The sequence below is a fragment of the Oryctolagus cuniculus genome, chromosome 20 (assembly GCF_964237555.1).
Source record: "Oryctolagus cuniculus chromosome 20, mOryCun1.1, whole genome shotgun sequence".
Lineage (NCBI taxonomy): Eukaryota > Metazoa > Chordata > Mammalia > Lagomorpha > Leporidae > Oryctolagus > Oryctolagus cuniculus.
In genome coordinates, this window is record NC_091451.1 from 41,133,859 (window position 1) to 41,152,352 (window position 18,494).

General features: G+C 42.9%; 1 protein-coding gene across 22 annotated transcripts in view; it reads left to right on the forward strand.

The window, feature by feature from the left end:
* The window catches only part of VRK1 (VRK serine/threonine kinase 1), an 80,640-nt gene that overhangs the window by 53,596 nt on the left and 8,550 nt on the right, over positions 1-18,494 (forward strand). For 12 of the 22 annotated variants that reach the window (XR_007915593.2, XR_007915592.2, XM_070065636.1 and 9 more), the window contains 4 exons: positions 1,834-1,966; positions 2,716-2,836; positions 3,415-3,473; positions 6,850-7,028. Coding sequence is in view for 18 of the 22 variants with exons in the window: in XM_070065636.1 (XP_069921737.1) it covers positions 1,834-1,966; positions 2,716-2,836; positions 3,415-3,473; positions 6,850-7,028 (492 nt within the window). In the remaining 4 variants the exon portion in view is untranslated. Of the gene's footprint in view, positions 1-1,833; positions 1,967-2,715; positions 2,837-3,414; positions 3,474-4,789; positions 7,029-9,435; positions 9,499-18,494 lie in introns of those variants that run through there. The other 10 variants (XR_011385046.1, XR_011385045.1, XM_070065634.1 and 7 more) reach the window with 2 other exon arrangements.

Sequence of the window (18,494 nt, forward strand, 5' to 3'; positions counted from 1 at the left end):
TTAACATTCTCCGTTTCGATGCAGTTTGTTGGCACTTTATCAAGTTGGCTATTTTGCCCTAAATAATATTCAGAAGAAGTACTTGTGATACAAAATGAATTTCAAATAGCTATTTGGGAGTGGAAGCTTAAAATTATATAGTACACCAATGAATTATGTTTGCCTGTCTGCTTTGTCACTTTTTTTATTTCCTTTGTTCAAGAAATCCATCAAATGTAAGTGTTCTGTTACTTGGAAAATTTGGTCTTTAACATGTTGATTGTTCAAATCAATTGGTTTACAGAAATACCTTAGCTGTCTAAATTTGTATACGCTTGGTGTTTAGAATTCCAGCGTGCATTTTTTAAAGTTTATTACATTTTCTTTGTAATTTACTTTCTAAGGAAAGAAAAGATGCTAGTAGTACCCTGCCTGTGTCTGGGTCCGTTAGCTGGAGTAGAGGGACCTGTGATTCCGTGCAGCTGTCCTGTGAGCCTGGTAAAGGAGGCTTTAGCTGACACTCGCAGTTGGGCCTGCGAATTCACGGGAAGTCTGCCTTTTCTCTTGATCTCGTGTATAAAAGGGAGATTTACACATTTTAAATGTGTTGGGCACTTTATGTAATTATTTTTCAGCGTTCTCTATTTCATCCTTCTTTCTCAAACCTGTCTTTATGTCTGGTTTTTCCTTTGACTCTCGTTGTTTTCGGACCATCTCATGGGTTTGCTTCTCCTCTCCCAAAGTCAGTCCCGGCAGATGGAACAAAAGGAAGATGCTGTGCTTGTGTGCTGATGGGGAACCGCCGGAGGCAGTTATCCAGTTCTTTTTAGCCCTCTTGTTCTAGCTGTTTCTCTGTTAGCTGAGAACCTGAACAAGGAGGACATTGTTAATTGAAGTAGACTGGATTTGTACAATGTAATAAGCAGAAATACTTGTATCACTTATATATATATCAGTTTGCGGTTGACTACAACAGGCTACATTTTTTATTTTATCGAAAGATTTTTCAGCTTGGTCACCCTTTAGGCATGCGCTTTGGATGGGATTGTTCTTCTAACATTTTATGTGTGTGCCGGATCCATCTCCATATTTTTACTTTCAGTTTCTCTTTGTGCACACATGCATTCCTGTGTCACAGTTACCAGAATTAAAGATGTAATATGTGGCGATGGAATAAAAGAAAGCCAAATTTATTAGCTTTGTGTGCTAATAAGACCAGTTGTAATTGCCCGGAAATGTGTGTGGATATGATATTAAATTCAGTTTTAATTATGAAGACTTGACTTATTAATATATAGTATTTAAATGTAGGTAAGGGTCTCATCTAAAAGTTCTTCAGATCGTGATTTTACTGTGAAATGTTTTATGGAGTAAATTAGTATTTGATTATTTTTAAGTGAAGCAACAGGACGAGACTGCGACTGACGTGCCCTCCGTCAGGGGCATCGCTGGCCCTGTGTGGGGTGCTGTGCTCTTTTATGCAGAAAGTGGCAGTTGTGTTGAATCAGTGTGACTGTTCAATTTTGTTTTGAACATTTTTGTAAGAAAAAGCGTAAGAGTTACACTCCTTGCTCCAGTTGAGCAGATGAGTAATTACAAGTGTAGCACATAGTTGTCGACGAAGTACATAAAGTCATGTGGTATTATCTGAACTGTAGCTACATGGTTAGTTAACATTTTTATTTTTAAAAAAGTCCCTCAGAATTCAATATTTGCTGCTGTTTGCATTTTGGATTTGACTTTTTAGAGTGTTTTGGTATAGTCCTGTCAGTTACTCCACCCCCACGACAGTATTTTATTTCTGTGCTTTAATGATTTTGGCTTTAATTTGTCTTGGTACTTGGAAATTTATAGGTGTACTTGGTGGACTATGGCCTTGCTTATCGATACTGCCCAGAAGGAGTTCATAAAGAATACAAAGAAGACCCCAAGAGGTGTCACGACGGCACCCTTGAATTCACCAGTATCGATGCACACAATGGCGTGGGTATGTCAGGAGGTACCTGAATGAGAAATAAATTGCTAATGTTTTTGACCAGGCTCTGCCCAGGTCTTAATTAGGGCCAAATAAATGGATAAGTTAGTAAATAAGAGTTGAGAGGCAGCAGTAGGTCAGAGGACAGATGGCACAGGCCCTGCAGTGTGTCGCCAGCCATCTTGTGTTTCCTCCCTCCTCCCTCCTCCCTCCCTCAGACAACCAAGAAGGTTCTGGCAGTGAGGTGATTCACTCAGCTGCAAGGAGGGCTTCTTTGTGGCTTTATTTTGCTTAATTAGAATGTTTTGGGGGCTGGCACTGTGGCTCATTCTGTTAATCCTCCGCCTGCAGCGCTGGCATCCCATGTGGGGTGCCTAATTCTGTCCCGGTTGCCCCTCTTCCAGTCCAGCTCTCTGCTGTGGCCCGGGAGGGCAGTGGAGGATGGCCCAAGTGCTTGGGCCCTGCACCCCATGGGAGACCAGGAGAAGCACCTGGCTCCTGGCTTCAGACTGGCGTAGCTCTGGCCGTAACGGCCATTTAGGGGGTGAACCAATGGAAGGAAGACCTTTTTCTCTGTCTCTCTCTCTCACTGTCTAACTCTATCTGTCAAATAAGAAATTGATTCTGTTAAAAAAATGATTCTGAAAATTTTATGATGAAAACTAGACTTGGAATTGGACTGTTTTATTTTGTCGCTTTGTGGATACTTGAACTTGCACCGTGGGAGGTATTTCAATATACTTTATCTTTTGTCTTTGCAGCCCCATCGAGACGTGGTGATTTGGAAATCCTTGGTTACTGCATGGTCCAGTGGCTCAGTGGCCATCTTCCTTGGGAGGATAATTTGAAAGACCCTAACTATGTTAGAGATTCCAAAATTAGGTAAAGGAGAACCTAAAATAAATTGTTCTGGACAAAATCAGGATAAAGAAAGTGTTTTAGTCAGAATTTCTGTCAAGAATTATAGTTTCACCTGATCTTATTGTAGAAATAAGAAAGTACTTGTAAAACAATAAAGTTCGTTGGTTTTTTGTTCAATTTATGTTATTTTTTAAAAAGATTTATGTACTTGAAAGAGGGAATGAAAGAGAAGGAGATCTTCCATCTGTTGATGTACTTCCCGGCAATGGTCAGGTTGAAGCCAGAAAGCTGGGACCATCCTGGTTTCCCACATGGGTGGAAGGGCCCAAGTACTTGGACCGTCTTCCCTGCCTTCCCAGGTACATGAGCAGGAAGCTGGGTCTGCGTCTGGGCACCTAGGCCTGGAACTTGTGCTCCTGTAGGGATGCTGGCTTAACCCAGTACACCAAGTGCTGGTGCCTGTCCGTTTATCTTAGGAGAGTCTGTCAGCATGTGTAGGATGTGACACGATGCTGCTTATGTGCCCGTCATTGTTATTAGATGTTAATAATGTCCTGTGCGTGACATGAAGCTTCAAACCATGATTCATTCTGTAACAGGTACAGAGAAGATATTGCAGGTTTGATGGATAAATGTTTTCCTGAGAAAAACAAGCCAGGTAGGAAAATTTCTTAAACGTTCATAGAGATTTTGGTTTTTGTGGGAGAAAAAAGGCATGATATCTATGTCTGTGTCTATGTCTGTATCTGTCTGTCTATATATATCTCAGTTCTGGGTGTTTAATCACTGTATTGAGGCTGCTTCATGAGAAAAGCACATCCCTTCCCAAAGGTGAGTTGTTGAATAGTTGAGTCCTGTTCAATCATTGTTCATTGTTTTCAGGAAATAAAGCAAATTTAATTCATTTATTCACCTAGTATTTATTGAGACTTTATTGTGCGCCAACAGCTATTCTAGACATTGGTTATACATCATTGAATACATTAATTGAAAATCCCTGCCAAGGGGCTGGCATTGTAGCATAGCAGGTAAAGCTGCTGACTGCAACGCCTGCATCTCATATTGGGTGCCGGTTTGACACCTGGCTGCTCCACTTCCGATCCAGCTACCTGCTAATGTGCCTTGGAAAGCAGTGGAAGATGGCCCAAGACCCTGCACCCATGTGGGAGACCCTGAAGAAGCTCCTGGCTCCTGGCTTTGGATTGGCCCAGCTCTGGCCGTTGTGACCATTTGGGGAGTGAACCAGTGGATGGAAGATTCTGTCTGTCTGTCTGTCCTCTCTTTCTGTCTGTGACTCTTTTAAATAAGTAAAACAAAAAACAAACCCTTTTTTTTTTTTTTTAAAAAAAAAGATTTATTTATTTATTTGAAAGTCAGAGTTAGAGAAGGAGAGGCAGAGAGAGAGAGAGAGAGAGAGAGAGAGAGAAGGCTTTCCCAGGCACATTAGTAAGTGGAGCAGCGGGACTTGAACTAGCACTTCAGTGTGGGAGACCTGCATTGCAGTGTATCAGCCCACTCTACCACGCCAGCTCCAAGGAGGGGTCATTTTCTTCTTCATTCCCTGTTTATATCCATTTGACCCCCACAACTTTTCTTGAAAGAAAAGACCATTCTTTTCCACCGGTGACACCTTTGGCATAAAACAAGTGTGGATCTGTGGATCTGTTTCTGGACTCTTTAAACTGTTCTTTTTTGTCAGGTTTTAAAAAATATTTAATTAATGCCCTCATCTGCTGGTTCACTCCCCAAATGTCTGCAGCAAACGGGCCTGAGCCTGGCTGAAGCCAGGAACCAGAGAGCTTAGTCCAGGTCTCAGTGCAGGTGGCAGGCACCCAGCTACTGAGCCGTCAGGTGCTGCCTCCCAGTCTGTGTTCGCAGGGAGCTGGACTTGGGAGTGGAGCTGGGACTAACACAGGCACTCCAGTGTGGAATGCAGGCAACCCGAAGGGAATCCTGTCTTTTTTTGTTTTTAAGGTTTATTGACTTTTAAGAAGATTTATTTATTTGAAGGGCAGAGATGCAGAGAGAAGGAGACAGACAGATCTTCCATCTGCTGGTTCACTCCCCAGATGGCAGCAACAGCCAGGGCTGGGCCAGGCTGAAGCCAGGAGCTCTTTCTGGGTTGCCCAGGTGGGTGCGGGGGCCATGCCCTTGGGCTGTCTTCTGCTGCTTTTCCCAGGTGCATTAGCAGGGAGCTGGACCGAAAGTGGAGCAGCCGGGACTTGAACCGGTGCCCATATCGGATGCTGATGCTACAGGCAGGGGCTTAACCTTCTACAGCACATCACCAGCCCGGGAGTGGCATCTTAACCACTATGCCAAATGCATGCACTTTTCTTTTGGTCTGTTGAGCTATACTGTCTTATAGCTTTATCTTATGTCGTGACACCTGGTGGTTTGTCCTCTATCACTGTTTTTCTTTAACTTGACTGTGCTGTTTTGCTCTTCTGGGTTGTTTGCATTTCTGCTTAGACTCACCTTTCGAATCACATATACCAACACGCACACTCGCGTGCACATACGCACACACACGCACGCACACATACACATAAACGCATACACACGCGCCCCTCAGTTTGCTGGAACTTTGGGACTGAATTAGCTCTGCAGACTAATTTGGGGGAGCCCTGACATCTTTATATACTGTTGAATTTTTTAGTACAATAGAATGGCATTAAATTTGGTCTTGAAATTTCTCTTAACTGTTTATAATCTGAAAAAATCTCACCCATATTTTATTGCATTTGTTGTTAGATATTTGAAGCTTTTTGGTGGTAGCTTTTAACAGTTTCATTTTCCAAATTGCTTTTTGCTGGTGTATAGAAATAAGTTAGGTTTCTATTTATTTATTTTGCATCCTGTAACCTTGCTAGATGTGCCTGTTGTTGGTTCTAGTAGTTTTGTAGATTGTGTGGGATTTTCTATGTGTATGATTGTGTTGTTTGTGACTGAAGACTGTTTTACATTTCCTGTTCCATTCTTTCTGCCTTCTGTTTCTTTTCTTACCATCTTACACTGGTTGAAATCACCCGGCCTGCTCTGTCACACTGAATTGCAGTGGTAGAGTGGTGTCTTTGTCACGTCTCCTCCTCCCTGGGAACGGTCTCAGTGTTCAGCCAGACATGGCGGTGTTCATGTTATGGTTCTTGTGGGTCTCCATCAGAGGAGGAAAGTGGACGTTTGGGGTTTTTGTCTCTGTTTTTCCTGATAAGTTCTAAGAATCCAGAACAGTGCCTGATTCATAGTATTTGAATTAGTGACTGTGTATATGTAGGACTGACCAAATCTTTTGATGTGTGGGAAGCAAAGATTTAAGGATGACTGCTCTTAAGATTTTAGGTTGAGGAGCTAGAGGGTTAGGCTTTGTTGGGATTGGAGCGGATGGCACTCACACCTCCAGGACCTGTGTACGAGGCAGTGGGTCCAAGTCTAGGGCTGAGGAAGTGGAAGGGGATTTGTTGATGTTGACAGGTGTTGACTTTGGCTACCAGGCTTTTTATGGTGTGGTTCTGTCTCAGTGTGCAATAAACCTGTTAGCATTCAGAAGCCGGTTTTTCTTCATGGGAAGACCTTGTTTGTCTTGCTTTCTTTTTTCTTTGTTAACCTGTTTTGGGTGTGTTTTATTTCTCATTTACACAAAGAATCTAGCCATGTGCCATACAACTAGTGGCTTCTATAGCAAAAAAAAAAAAAAAAAGGATTTACTTTCATAATTATTCTAGGCCCTTTTTATTTTTTATGGTTTTAAATGATTATTTTTAATGCATATTTAAATTTTAATTATGTATTTCTCATTGTTGCTCAGAATTACAAAAATGTTTTTACATGTTATCTCAAAATAATTTTTTTGACTTTGATAATTCCTGAATTCAAAAGCATATTTTTCATTGAAATGATTTAAAAAAATTATGTCTCAACAAGATGTACATTTCCATTCTAATCTGATTATATCTGTGAATAATTTTCTTAGGAGAAGAAAATAAATATTTTGGATTTGTGATTAAAATTTATAATAAAATGATTTATTCTTTTAGGTGAAATTGCTAAATACTTGGAAACAGTGAAATTACTGGGCTATACTGAAAAACCTCTTTATCAAAATTTACGAGATATTCTTCTGCAAGGACTAAAAGCTATAGGAAGTAAGGATGATGGCAAACTGGACCTCAGTGTTGTGGAGAACGGAGATTTGAAAGCGAAGACAGTGACGAAGGTGAATTTTGTTTCTAAGTTATCCTTTTGGCTTATTGTGATTATAATCGCCACAGCTCCTGATTTTAGGTCGCTGAGCAGTATCAGTGAAGTGAGTGACAGACTGCTGGTGCTTCCTGTGTGAGAACAGAGCGTGTGGAGGGCTTGCAGGAAAGTGAGTGTTGACGTGTGTCTTGAGTCCAGCAGCAAGTTACCACGTTCCTGAGTGACTTTAATTTGGAATGCTGGTATCTGGCAGGAGGGTTTTGATGGGGCACTGAGTTAGTGATTTATATGTTCTTTTATTCCCAGGTTGCCCCTTTGGGTTTTACGTGTTCCTTGGTTTTTCCTTGTTTGTGCTGTGGCCAAAGTGTCTCACCATTAGAGAACGGCCTTGTTGTGTGATGTACTTACCATTTTAACATACAAAATGTTCCATAGAAAGTATCTGCATACAAGGGGATTCATTATTTGGAGGGAAATGTTAAGAAATAATAAACTTAAGGTAGAAATACTTTGTAAACATGTAAAGACCCCTGATACCATTTAAATTTAGATTTTGCAGGTATGCATTACCTTATTGATTTACTTTTGGTTGCTTTTAATAATTAACTTATTGATAAGCTTTCTGATTTCCTCTGTTATCTGAAATTATTTAATAAAATATATTAGCTGTTTTTATATGGGAGGGGAAGGCTACTTTCTGAAGAAAAATATTTTTATATTACCATTTCTACTGTCATTAACTCTAAATTCCAGTAAATTTCTTTGGAAATCTCATATTCCAAGCCATAAGAAAAATAACTAAAAAGTGTTTTTCTCTCTTTGAAATCAGAGGCATACTAAATGATTTTCTAAAGTCTTTAACTTACAGAGGAGATAGGGATTTCAAAATCAGATGATGGCTTGAACTTCCTTTGTAGAATCTGAAGTCGCAGGTCTGTGTGACTTGCATGTGCTGCATCTCTGTGGCCTGCAGGTATGCTGAAAACCACGTCAGGTTTGAAATGAAGACAGTGACGTGGAAGACTGAGGGGGACTTTTCAGAAAAGTAGCAAACTTCCTGTTTGCATACATGCTTAAATACAGAGCATGTTTCGTACTGCTCAGGACAGAGTCCCTGTGTTGGGGTCTGCAGCTGGCTGCCTTAGTGTTGTTGTCTAACATTTTACTGCTTGAGAGGTGAGGTCTCTTCTGCAGCCAGAACTTGTCCAGAGCAGTTCCTTCCTTTGCACGTCCCTGTTGTTGGTGCCGGTCTGCTGGGGGGTGTGCGCCCTGCAGCCTGGCTGGCTCGACGGCCATCTGCTGGAGGGTGTGCTCCCTGCAGCCTGGCTGGCTCGATGACGGGTCTGCTGGGGGGTGTGCTCCCTGCAGCCTGGCTGGCTCGACGGCCGAGCAGGCCGGTCTGCTGCAGAGCTCCCGTCTGCGGCCCCAGTACCCAGGTACATACCCAGGTACTCCTTGGGAACTTCAGAGGACTGGAGAGCCCTGTTGGATCCTCCCCTGCAGGCAGAAAGCTTCATTTGGGGTGGGACTGAATGAACTAGTAGGAGATTTGCTTCGTGAGCTCACTGTGTTTTGTGTACTCATTTCTGACATAGAGCTGTTTGGTTTTTAGCAATGTGTAAATTCATGTGCCCCCTCCCCTCCTTTTTTTTGCTGTGGTTACCAAGAAGCTTAGGACAAAATATGAGGCTTCTAAATGTGATGCTTAATCTTGGAAATTCTGTTAATGCTTATGATTATCATATTTGTTCTCTTTCCCTTTGTTCCAGTTTTTTAAACTATGAAGTGTATGTGTTTTGTATTTATCAAGCTCAACTCTCTTTTGGAAATGGATAGGCTTAATCAGTTCAGTGTATATTTCTCCTTATATTCCTAAGAGATAGCTTTTATGATTGAAAGAAATTGATCAGCCATGAAATGAAGAAGGTTACTGTTAATTTTTGGTAGCCATGCTTGACTATGGTGTAGTATATTTGGAAAGGAAGGTAAGATAGGAATTTACCTACATGGAAATGTCTACAGTCCAGCGGCCGGAGTTTCGTCGGAAGCACGGAATGTTGGTGTATTATAAGGTTAGCTAGCAAAGAGGCCAAGTGTACATCTGCCCTTAAAAAGTACAGAGCTGAACGTTTTCCTTGTTGATTGAAACTGAACACTTTTGCTTGAATCCGGCAGTACAGTGCAGTAGCTGTTGGATTCCGTGCATTTTGTTACATTAACTTTCAACAGTTATGTATAAATAAGGTCTGATTTATGTGCCTGATCTAACCTTGATCTCTGGGGCTACAGAGATCAATAACATGTAGGTGTGTCCTGAAAGAATTCCTCCCTGTCCCTTCAGGGTTGAGAACAGCTTCATTCACTGGAAAGAGCTTTGCCAAGTTAAAAGGACATTAATACTTCCGTTGGCTATTTTTCTCTAGAGTTGCCTGCCCAAGTCAACAAAAAGCACTGTTGATTGGAGTCTCCCGGGTCTTGTTCCTGGGGTAGGTCTGTAGCTTGGTCCTGCCACTTGTGTTGCCTTTAGACAGTAGACTGTGGCTCCCTCTGAGTGATGTACACATACCCTTTGTTCCTTCTCCCCTTGTTACTGCCTAATTTTTATGTGTTCCTCTTTAGCTATGTTAGTTGGCTTTTGCAGAGTTTCTTTGGAAAATCACTAACCATTGTTGAATAAATCCTTGCTGGCCCTTAGCCCGGTGCGGGATACCAGGAGCTGAGGCAGCACTGCCGATGAGCTGCCTGCCGCTCGCTGCCCCAGCAGACAGCTTCCTCCTCTCTGAGCTGATCGCGTCTGCTTGCCTGTGGTTCAAGTCCTGCCCCCACGTACCCTCCACATTCGGTGGAAATGTGTTTCAGCATCACACAGTAGTAATAAGCTATTTTAATTATATAAATTTAGATTGTTGACGTTGAAACATTTTTGGTTTCTAAAGGGTTGACCATTTCTGCATTGAAGTGGATTCAGTGTTTACTGGCAATTTTTTTCATTAGTTCCATTATTGAGTTACTTATTTTGAACCTCTTTGACTGAATTTTGTCAACTTTAAGTGATAGTATTACATATATACAGAACAGTGTGGGTGTGAACTTTACAAAGTGAACATATGAATTTAAATAGTACCTACAGCAAGATATGGATTGTTACCAGAATTGATTTTGCCATTTCTTTATTTTTTCTTTTATAAATTTTAATTTATTTATTTGAGAGACAGAGACAGACAGCGATCGTCCATTCGCTGATTCACTCTCCCAGGTGCTCACAACAACCCAGGCTGGGCCAGGCTGAAGCTGGGAGTCTAGAACACAGTTGTCAGGGACCCAAGCAGCAGTGGGAAGCTGGGCTTGAAAGTGGAGCCAGGGCTTGGGCCCAGGCACTCGCAGTAGTTTTTTTTTCATTTCTTTTTTTAATTTATAGGAATGTTGTCATATGTTATATAATTTTGTATATTTTATTCAGTTGTATGTCTCTAGGTTTACAGGCTGTTGAAAATGTTCATGTTTTTCATTGGTGTATGGTACTCCATTACGGTACTCCAATTGCTGTGTGGTCTCCATTATTTACCATAGTGATGGACACTTGAATTGTTTCTAAATTTTGACAATTACAATAATGCTATTTAAAGACATTCCTACAGTTTCTTCTGGGAAGCGTTTTTTCCAGGTTGAGTGGATCGCAGTGGAGTTGGTGGAGCCCAGGGGTTACATGTGTTTAGCTTTAGCCAAGCGGTTTGCCAGAGCTGCTGTCTTAATTTATTCTCGTCAGCAGCTTAGGACAGTTCCTTTTACTCGCTGACACTAGCCATCGCATGATTTTTAGTTTTACCTGTTTTGGTGGATGTTTACGGATTTCTTTTTTTTTTTTTTATGGTTTTAATTTAATCTCTTTGATAGGTGTTGAGTTGGAACAGCTTTTCTATGTCCACTGGCCTTGATTATCATTTTTTGTGACATGCATGTCAGTGTTCTTTTGTCCATTAAAAAATGGGGTTGTCAGCATCTTTTTGTTTTGCCAGAGCTGAGTACTTTGTTTCTATTATCCCCAAAATGTTTCCAGTCTTATTTTTTAAAACACATTTTAGCTATTTGTATGTGTAAACATGTGGATTAATTAGAATCTGTGTCTTTTTCCTGCCTGAATAAACCCTGCCCGTGTCCTGTGTTGTAGTCACCTGAGATTTTGTAGTTTTCTTGTTCATTGTGTGCTATGTGTTGTTATTTAGAGTTAGTCATCACCTGATATTTTTGTTACTGTTTTTTTTTTGCTTGGATTAATTTTCAAGAGGATATGCTCAAATGATTTTTTAGAGAACTTGATTGGTAAACTTGTTGAAGCTGGAAAGTCAAAAAATGTCTGTGTTGTGCCGGCGTTGAGCCCTATTGTGCTGTTGGTGATTTCTCAATTTGAAGACACTGCTTTGGTACTAGATAATTCTGTGGATTTTTGTATCTTGTTGGAGCTCTGATTTCTCCACGCTTGAAGCGTCTTGGTTTTTTGTTTTGTTCTGGCGTTCTGCATTTCATTGTGGTATGTGTGTTGTTTTGTTTTTCCTTTTATTCTTCCTTGTCCTCAGCAGACCCTCTTTGTAATGCATCTTATTCTTGTTTTATTGGTGCTATGGTCTCTTAAGTCTCTCTGAAAATAGTCGATTATGATAATTTTTTAACATTAACTCTTTTGGAATAGGAATTATGCCTGTTTGAGCTTAGTGTCTTTGTGCTTCTGTGATTTTCCTTAGATTTTTGCCAGCCTCCATTATCTGTTTATGTTTTTGCATCCTTAGTGGGAATGCTTATATACCTGTTTGTTAGTTTAATATAGTGTTCACTACAGAGGTTTACTTCTAGTGATTTCAGGGGATGAGCGAGACTTGTGGCCAGAGAGCTTCTTTTCTGAGTATTGGGACTTCTTCTCCAGGTCCTGTTAAAAAAAATGTATTTATTTATTTAAAAACAGAATATCAGAGGTAGGAAGGAGAGAGAGACCACGATGGAGCTCAGTCTTCCATCTACTAGTTCACTCCTCAAATGCCTGCAACAGCTGGGTCTGTGCCAGGCTGAAGCCAGGAGCCAAGAACCTTGATCCTGGTCTCCCACATAGGTGACAGGGGCCCACATATGTGAGCAGGAGCATTAGCAGGGAGGTGATCAGAAATGGAGTATCCGGTGCTCTGACCAGCACTCTGGTATGGAATGCACATGCCAGCCTGCTGCGTCTCAGACTGCTATCTTTTAGTTCCTTTGTGTAGTCTGGAAGGACATTCCAACTGGGTTGTGTAGTAGCGTGATCACCTGGGATCTTTTAACCATCTCACTGCTTGGGCTGCACCCCAGACAAATTAAATTAAAAGCTATGGCATGGAACCCAGGCCACAGGATTTTTATAAAGCTTCCTAGGTGATTTCATTGTGCAGGCATAGTTGAGAGCCTCTGCAAATCAAAATTTGAGTGTCTAGATTCTAGCTTACACATAGAAAATCGCCCTTTTGCAAAAAGGCATAGCAGATATTGGGAACTTCTAGACCTTGAATACAATTAATCAGCCCTATGCCCAGTTTGGGGGCTTTTTTTTTTTTTTTTTTTTTTTTTTAATGTTTGAAAGGCAGAGAGCAAGTGAGTGTGTACAACAAACAGCATGCATGCATTCCCATTCACTGGTCGGCACTGTGAGTGCCCATGTGGCTGGGGTTGGGGCTGGGCCAGGGCCAGGCAGAAGCCGGGAGCTAAGGCTTCAGTCCAGTTCTTCCGTGTGGGTGGCATGAACCCAGTTACTGGAGCCATGGTTGCTGCTTCCCAGAGTCCAGTTATCAGGAAGCTGGAGCCAGGCGTTGAATCCACGTGACACCGCTGAAGGATATGGGCATCTCACTCAGTGTCTTCGCACTGTGCCAGCTGCCTGCTCGGTGCCTCGTTTTGATCTGTAGACAGTGATATGCTTGTGCCCTGTTTTGATGTTTGTATACGCAAGTACCTTGTAGTAAGAGATACAGAGGGAAACTTGAAATCATGTAAATGCCTTGGGTTGTGCCCAGGAAACTTTTGTTGAAGTCACAAAAGGACGTGGTTGGCAAGATGCGCTCAGGATGCAGAGCAAAAAGGACAGTGTTAGATCAAGGGGCCATTTTTCTCTGATGGCATCATGACTAGGTCTTAGGGAATGTTAAACATTTCTGTGTCCTTTTTTTTTTTTTTTTTTTTTTAAGATTTATTTTATTTATTTGAAAGAGTTACAGAGAGAGGTAGAGAGAGGTCTTCCATCCACTGGTTCACTCCCCAGATGGCCCCAATGGCTGGAGCTGCACCAGACTGAAGTCAGGAGCCAGGAGCTTCCTCCGGGTCCCCAGCGTGGCTGCAGGGCCCCCAGGACTTGGGGCATCTTTCACTGCTTTCCCAGGCCATAGCAGAGAGCTGGATTGGAAGTGGAGCAGCCAGGACTAGAACCGGTGCCCATATGGGATGCTAGCACTGCAAGCCAGGGCTTTAACCCGCTGCGCCACCATGCTGGCCCCTGTGCCTTTCTTTTTAATAAAGGACACATTTTGAAAAATACTTGTATGGAAATAATGTCACCCATCTTGCATTTAACACTGTTGTATGGATTTAAAAGGCGTAAAGTGCTCCGTGTAGTGGCAGGCGCACAGCCAGTGACCGTGGACGTAACTGAAGAGCTGTTGCGGTGCTGTTACTTCACTCACTGTGAACTTCTCATCTTTTTTGTTTTTTGTTCCCAAGAGAATAACGTGGAATGTTTTCATTTGGTCTGTTAATACCATCTTTGACCTAATACACATTCTTGAGAGTTCAGTGTATGAAATAGGGTATTAGGCTAGGCAGATACCAGTATTCTGTTATAGTCATATAGAGAGAGGCTTTTTTTGCTTGATGAGTGCATTATAAAATAGACTGTTTTGAATAAATGATCATGAATTGGTAAAAGTTCATTTTTAAATGAAAGACAAGATGGTAATTACTGTGAAATAAAGATGTAGTTCCCTAATTTATTTATATCAAAAGCATATATATATCAAGTTAATTAGTTCGTAGTTAGCTTTCACCCAGGAAGCTGCTGAGTGATGCTAATGAAGCGTGGGTAGTGGATGGAGAGCAGAGGACTCCTCTCCACCAAGTGCTGTGTCTGCTAGTTTTTGCTGAGTGTTCAGGAATTAGGAATTTGTGGTCATGGATTTATTTAGGGGAAAATCAGCCTGTTTATTTATTTATTTTCATTTTATTTGAAAGGTATAGAGACATTGGTTCAACCCCCCAAATACCTGCAATGGCCAGTCCTGCACCAGGCTGAATCCAGGAGCCCAAAACTCAATCCGGGTCTCTCGTGTGGGTGACAGGGACCCAGCTGCTTGACTTGTCAGTCACTGCTGCTTCCCAGGGTGCACATGAGTAGGAAGAAGGAGTGAGAAGCGAAGCCGGGACTCAGACCTAGGCACTATGACAGGATGGCTGGTGACTCAGGCACTGTGATAGGACGGCTGGCATCTCCGGCACTGTGGTAGGACAGCTGGCATCTCAGGCACTGTCATAGGGTCGGCTGGCGTCTCCGGCACTGTGGTAGAAAGGCTGGCATCTCAGGCACTGTGATAGGACAGCTGGCATCTTAGGCACTGTGATAGGACGGCTGGCGTCTCCAGCGCTGTGATAGGGTCAGCTGGCGTCTCCGGCACTGTGGTAGGACGGCTGGCGTCTCCAGTGCAGTGCCATACAGCACCCCTGGGCAGTCTGTCTTTAATGGTAATTCAGATATATAATTTGATTTGTTTTGTAACAAACTTGTTTGTACGTGGCTTGAGATCAGTTGAATCCCCACCACAACTGAAGTATTTAAAAGTATTAGCTTTCTTTCCTTTTTTTTTTAATTTATTTTATTTGAAAGGCAGAGAGCGATCTTCCATCCTCTGCTTCACTTCCCAGTGGCCATAATGGCTGGGGCTGGGACTGACTGAAGCCAGGAGCCGGGAGCTTCTTCGGGGTTTCCCACATGGGTGCAGGGGCTCAAGGATTTGGGCCATCTTCTGCTGCTTTCCCAGGCCACAGCAGAGAGCTGGATTGGAAGTGGAGCAGCCAGGACTCTTAACTGACATGCATATGGCACTGTAGGCTACGGCTTTAACCCGCTGCGCCACAGCACCGGCCCCAATTTTTGACATTAATGAAGTGTTGAGGAGTTCATGAATGAATAGATGTCATATGGTCCCTAACATCGGAGAGAACACACTGATATGTTAGTCCGTTAGGTCTTAGTTCATCAAATCTTTAGAGACATCTTTCAGCTTGTTAAGTAACTGCAAGTTGAAGTTCCAGGAAGAGTGGCACTAGGGGAGAGGAAGAGAGAGAAGAAGAGAGGGCTTCCATCTGCCAGTTCCCTCCCCAAATGGCTGCAACAGCCTGATCTGAGTCCGGCTGAAGCCGGGAGTCAGGACTGCATCCTGGTCTCCTGTATGGGTGGAAGGAGCCTAAGCACTAGGACCATCCTCCATTGCCTTCCAGGCTCATGGCGGGGAGCTGTGTAGCGGGAGCTTGAACTGGCACTGTGATATGGGATGCCAACATCACAAGTGGTGACTGAACCCACTGCCCTGCCTGTAGTGCCCTTGCAGATCATGTGCTCAAAGTTCCGCTTGTTTCTCAGCGCACCTGCTCGTCAGCCGAGAGTCTCTTCTAGAATGAATGGTGATTGGGCTGCTCAGCGGCTTTCTCTAGTTCCTCAGCAGGCCAGACTGGTGGGCACAGCAAGGTGCTGCAGAATGAGCAGGCGGACACACCGTGCCTGCCTTGTGAAAGCAGTGTTTTTGCTAACAAATGTATTGTCTGTGGAGCCGCCAATCAATTCTGATAGCCAAGCAGATAAATTTTTTTACATTTATTTATTCTGATAGAGCCTATAAATGCAACGTTATTTTTTGGCTTATTTATGAGTTAACAGTGATTTTAAGTGCCTCATTTTCAGATGATTACAGTAAATTCTTAATTCTTCGTGCTATTTTCAAAGTGAAATAACTTGAACTAATAAAGGACATAGATATTCCAAACTGTGTACTCTTTAAGATTTTTTTATTTTTATTTGAAGGGAAGAGTGGCAGAGAGAGAGGGCTGGAAAAGGAGGGGAGTAGGAGAGCTTCCATCTGCTGGTTCACTCCCCAGATGCCTGCAGCAGCCTGAAGCCGGGAGCCAGAACTCCATCCTGAGCTCCCACGTAGGTGGCAGGGAATCAGGCACTGGGCTATCACCTGCTGACTTCCCAGGCCCATTAGTAGGAAGCTGGATTGGAAGTGGAGCAACGAGGACTTGAACCAGCATTCCAGATGCTGGGATGCGAATGTCCCAAGCAGCGGTTTAGCCTGCTGTGCCACAACTCCCACTCCTAACCATGTGTTTAAATATTTTCTTTTGCAAAAACTCTTTCTTACATGCATATAGGATTACTTGAGTTGTACTTTATCTTCCTGCCTGCAGAGTAGGCAACTAAAAGTATTGACAGGAGAAAGATAACAGGTAACATAACCACAGCAAAACCAAAGTCAACCATTAACTATGGTTAACGGAGAAGCTGCGCGCACACCACGTGTACGTATGGATTAATACTTCATAGAATGAAATTCCCTTAAATACGTGTCCAAGGTAGTCATTTAGGGAACACAAAAGGGGTTTACCTACGGACTGACACTTGCAGGACCTGAACCTGTCTGTGTGTGGAGTGTTTTATAACAGCCTAGATTGCGCGTGCTTTATTTTACAGCGCACGTGCTCACCTTGAGAACCCAGTCTGGGACAGTGCACGTCCGCGGCAGAGCTTCGTGAGCACGCGTGACGGAGGTCGGTGCTGCTGTGGAAGGGCATCGTGTTCCTTCTCCTCACCGTAGTCCTCATCCCCCGCCGTTCTGTGCGTTCCAGCAGGATATTTTCAGAATCTTCCTCAGATTCATCTTTCCCTCTAAGTCACTTACTCATTTCCTAATCCACTGCCCGTCTTTTCCTTCTAATTATGTCTGATCTTTTCTTAAAATAGATCTGTAATTGCTTGATGCCCACTCAAACATTGCAATTTTTTAGGAACTTAAGGTAAGACACTAAACCATCTGTTTATCCCTAGATATTTTTGGGTAAGACACCATGCTGAGCTCAGCAAGGATCAGGAAAAGGAGGAAAACCATGGTCCTTGCTGTCAGAGAGCCTATAAGTAGGCATGGATTTCAAAATTGTTTGCACCAAAATAAAAATATCTTTAATTCCATTTTTCTATGAATTTTTAAAAGCTCCTCGTAGTAGGAGAGAACTAGGAGTTAGAGATGGTCTACACAAAGCCCGTATTACAGGGCAGGGGAACAGTTGGGCTTGCTGTTGCATCCGGAGGAGCGCACGGGGAGGCAGGGTGGTTCGGTGGAGGGAGCGCCGCGGGCCCAGAGCTGAGGTCTGGCTTTGTGCCATCGTCCGAGAGGAGCACCGAGCTCATCTTCTTTGGCGTTGTTCTGTCCCCAGCTTCAGTTTTTCTGTCCAGAGAGTGGAGTTTTAACCAAGTCTAGTTTTGTGCATGTTGAGGAGAGCATATTTGTTTCTTTGCCTTCATAGATGCGTCTTGTCTGTTTTTGATGTCTTACTAGTAGCTCTTTTTAAGGAGTGCGATAGTAATTTGTGAACTATACATTGGCACAGTGACTGCCAGTGGCCTTCATCAGATAAATAAAACAAGATTGATCGATTAGGCCCGTACAAGTCTTTCTAGCTAGAACTCTTTATTCTTGGGCACAGGCACAGGACCAAGCATTGAACATTTAGGCTGTGCGTTCTGAGTTTAGAGTAAATCTGTGAGCTTTGGTGGAGAGGGGATGGGGGCAGAGCAGCATTGGCTGAAGACCCATCTCCTGTGGCCGTGAGTGAGTTGGCCTGGCTTTTCTGCGATGCCCTTGGCCCCATCTAGAGACCATTTTTCCATGCTTGACTAGGGAAGCATCGATCTTCTTTTTTTTTTTTTTTTTTTTTACCTCTGAAAAGTTTTATTCTCTTTTCTACTGAAAGAGCCATAAGTCTGTAACTGGTCTTCAGTCTTTAGACTATTAGTTAAATTATCAGCCCAAATGCTTCTGGCCAGTTTGTCTTCCTGTTTCTACACTGGGGGTGAGAAGCTGCTAATTAGCTGAGTTTCAGAGTGGCGTGTCTTCGTACTTCAGAAATACCACGTGCAATGTGTATGTTGATGCCCTTTGAAATAAAGTAGTCTTTTGAAGATGTTTTAGCTGTGCTGAATTAAAAGGAAACCACACTCTCTGTTTATTTTATGTTATTCTTGTGTGTGTTGTACAGTGTTTTGGTTTCACTTGTAAACACAGAGTCACCTGTGAGACCCCGTGTAGGTGTGACAGAACCAGAGACTGGATTAGTCAGTGTTCCCGGGGAGGCAGCGTGAGCACTCTGGGAAGCCTCGGGGTGTGGGCCATGGCTGAGTGCCGTGTATGGAGACTTGGAGAAGACG